The 2,091-nt window shown below is 46.1% G+C and overlaps 1 protein-coding gene across 1 annotated transcript; it reads right to left on the reverse strand.

Annotated features, from left to right (window-relative positions):
- Positions 1-889: 889 nt before the first annotated feature.
- LOC149936598 (uncharacterized) lies at positions 890-1,459 on the reverse strand. Its single transcript, XM_090153698.1, has one exon. The coding sequence runs from the start codon at positions 1,457-1,459 to the stop codon at positions 890-892; it is 570 nt and encodes a 189-aa protein (XP_090009824.1).
- Between the last annotated feature and the right edge of the window lie 632 nt (positions 1,460-2,091).

A 2,091-nucleotide genomic window follows, 5' to 3' on the forward strand; every position in this document is an offset into this window, starting at 1 on the left:
CTCATTAATTTCTTATATAAAATGTATAATGAAAAAGTGATATTTGAGTCTTTCATTATAAAATTTATTCCAGTAACCAAGCATATTAAAAGGTTTTAATCGTAATTTTTTATTCAAGCATTTCGTTGAAAAGGGGGGGGGGGGGCGAGTAGGGGGCCCATTTATTTGGTTTGCTTACCCTGGTGAAAATTCCTGGCGCCGCCACTGTCGTCTACTATATACTTTTGTCAAAATCAAGACAGAAAGTGTTATGTCACCGAAGATATGAAACAAGTGGTGACAATTAAAACAACTTTATTAATAGTGAAGATAAAAACGTATAAACATTTACAAAGTGAACCATTACGAGTTCGAGGCCAGACTGCCTTATGATAGGATTGGTCGGCTTTATATATTGCCCGATAATAGGTCAAATGGTTTTTCTTTAGATAAGACAATCTTATCTTGACCAAACATCTCCCCCACGTTTTTAGCGCCGGAAAGCTTCGTAGTCGAGACGTATTGGTTGTTTTACAACCCTTCCAAACCTGGTAGTTACTTGAGAGTTTGACCCCTGACGATGGGTACTGTTGGTTAACTCTGTGTCCGGAGTCGAATCAGGATTTGCCCGTGTAGACGTTACTCCGCTCGATTACATGCCCTGGTTGGGATCTGGAACTTCTGATAGCGAACTCGGAGCCGAAAGTTGACCAGGTACAGTCTCTGCTTTTGGTGATGCAGGAACAAATTGTACGGTGACCACAGGCTCTTGGTGATGTAGCTGTGGTAACGGGACCAAATGATAACGGTTGCGTTGAATGACTCCGGAGGATGTCTTCACCAAGTAGGATCTTGGACGAACTGCCTGGCCGATGACTCGTCCCTCCGTGCGTTTGTCAACAATCCAGACTCACGTACCCTCGACTAAGTCCGTGAGAGTCCTCGTTCCATGATGACGATCGTAGTGAAACTTTTGTGTATCTTTCGCGCGTTTCTCTTTCTGTACGACGACCTCCTTGTCAGGAACTGCTGGCAACAGTAGTGATGATTTGACAGGAACAGTTGTTCGGAGACGCCTGTTCATCAACAGCTCCGCCGGGCTGTACCCATTTGGTAATGGAGTGGAGCGGTAGGCTAACAGACCCAGGTATATGTCATCTGAATTCTTGAGTCTGCTCTTGATGATTTTAACTGCAGCCTCGATGAACCCGTTGCTCTGCGGAAACCTCGGACTACTCGTGACTGACCAGAACACATAGTCCTTGGAGAACTTCTCGAACGCTTCACACCTGGTAGCGGCGACTTGCGGACCATTGTCGGACCGAACTTCAATGATGGTGTCCGCGGATTGATCTCTCAATTTAATCAGCTCCATGAATCTAGAGTAGTAATCGGATATTAACAGAAACCATGTCTTCTCGTGGTACAACAAATCCAAAGCAACCATCTGCCAAGCTCGCTCAGGTAACTCAGTAGGCATTAACGGTTCATGTCGGTTGTCTGACTCCCTGATTCACCTCTCGCCCCCCTTGACGGCCCTTTCAATGTCTTTCGATATGCTCGGCCACCAAACGGACTGTCGTGCTCTCTCCCGACACTTGGTGATGCCCAAGTGACCTTCATGGAGACGTTGAATGATTTCCTCACGCTTCTTTTTCGGGATAACCAAACGACTGTTGTTCATCAACAGTCCGTCCTGAACGGAGAGCTCATGCCGGTGTGCATAGTAACCGTGACACGACTGCTTCAATTTTTTCTTGTGCCGCCATCCCTACTGGATACAACTAGTCAGGTCTTGACAGACCTCGTCCTCGAGCTGAGACTGAAGGGTCTCTGCTAACTTCTGATCTGACGCAGGTAGCGACGACGTCACCAATTTTATGTGAGCAGCAACCTCATCTTGAAGCTCGCTGTTTGTGACATTCAATAGATTGCGTGATAAAGCGTCAGCCGGTATCAACAACTTCCCCGGAGTAAACTTGATATCGTATAAGTAGCACATAATCCTTATCCTCACACGCTGAAGCCTCGGAGATAGATCGTCAAGCTGTTTGGTTTGTAGGATAGGAAGAAGTGGCTTGTGATCGGTTTCCAAGGTGATCTTGATACCCG

This window comes from Leiobunum rupestre, chromosome 7 (genome assembly GCF_980474605.1).
Source record: "Leiobunum rupestre chromosome 7, qqLeiRupe1.1.hap1, whole genome shotgun sequence".
Lineage (NCBI taxonomy): Eukaryota > Metazoa > Arthropoda > Arachnida > Opiliones > Sclerosomatidae > Leiobunum > Leiobunum rupestre.

What these genes read in the sequence shown, in the direction of transcription:
- LOC149936598 (XM_090153698.1), bottom strand. Translation starts at nt 1,459, where the DNA reads ATGCCTACTGAGTTACCTGAGCGAGCTTGGCAGATGGTTGCTTTGGAT.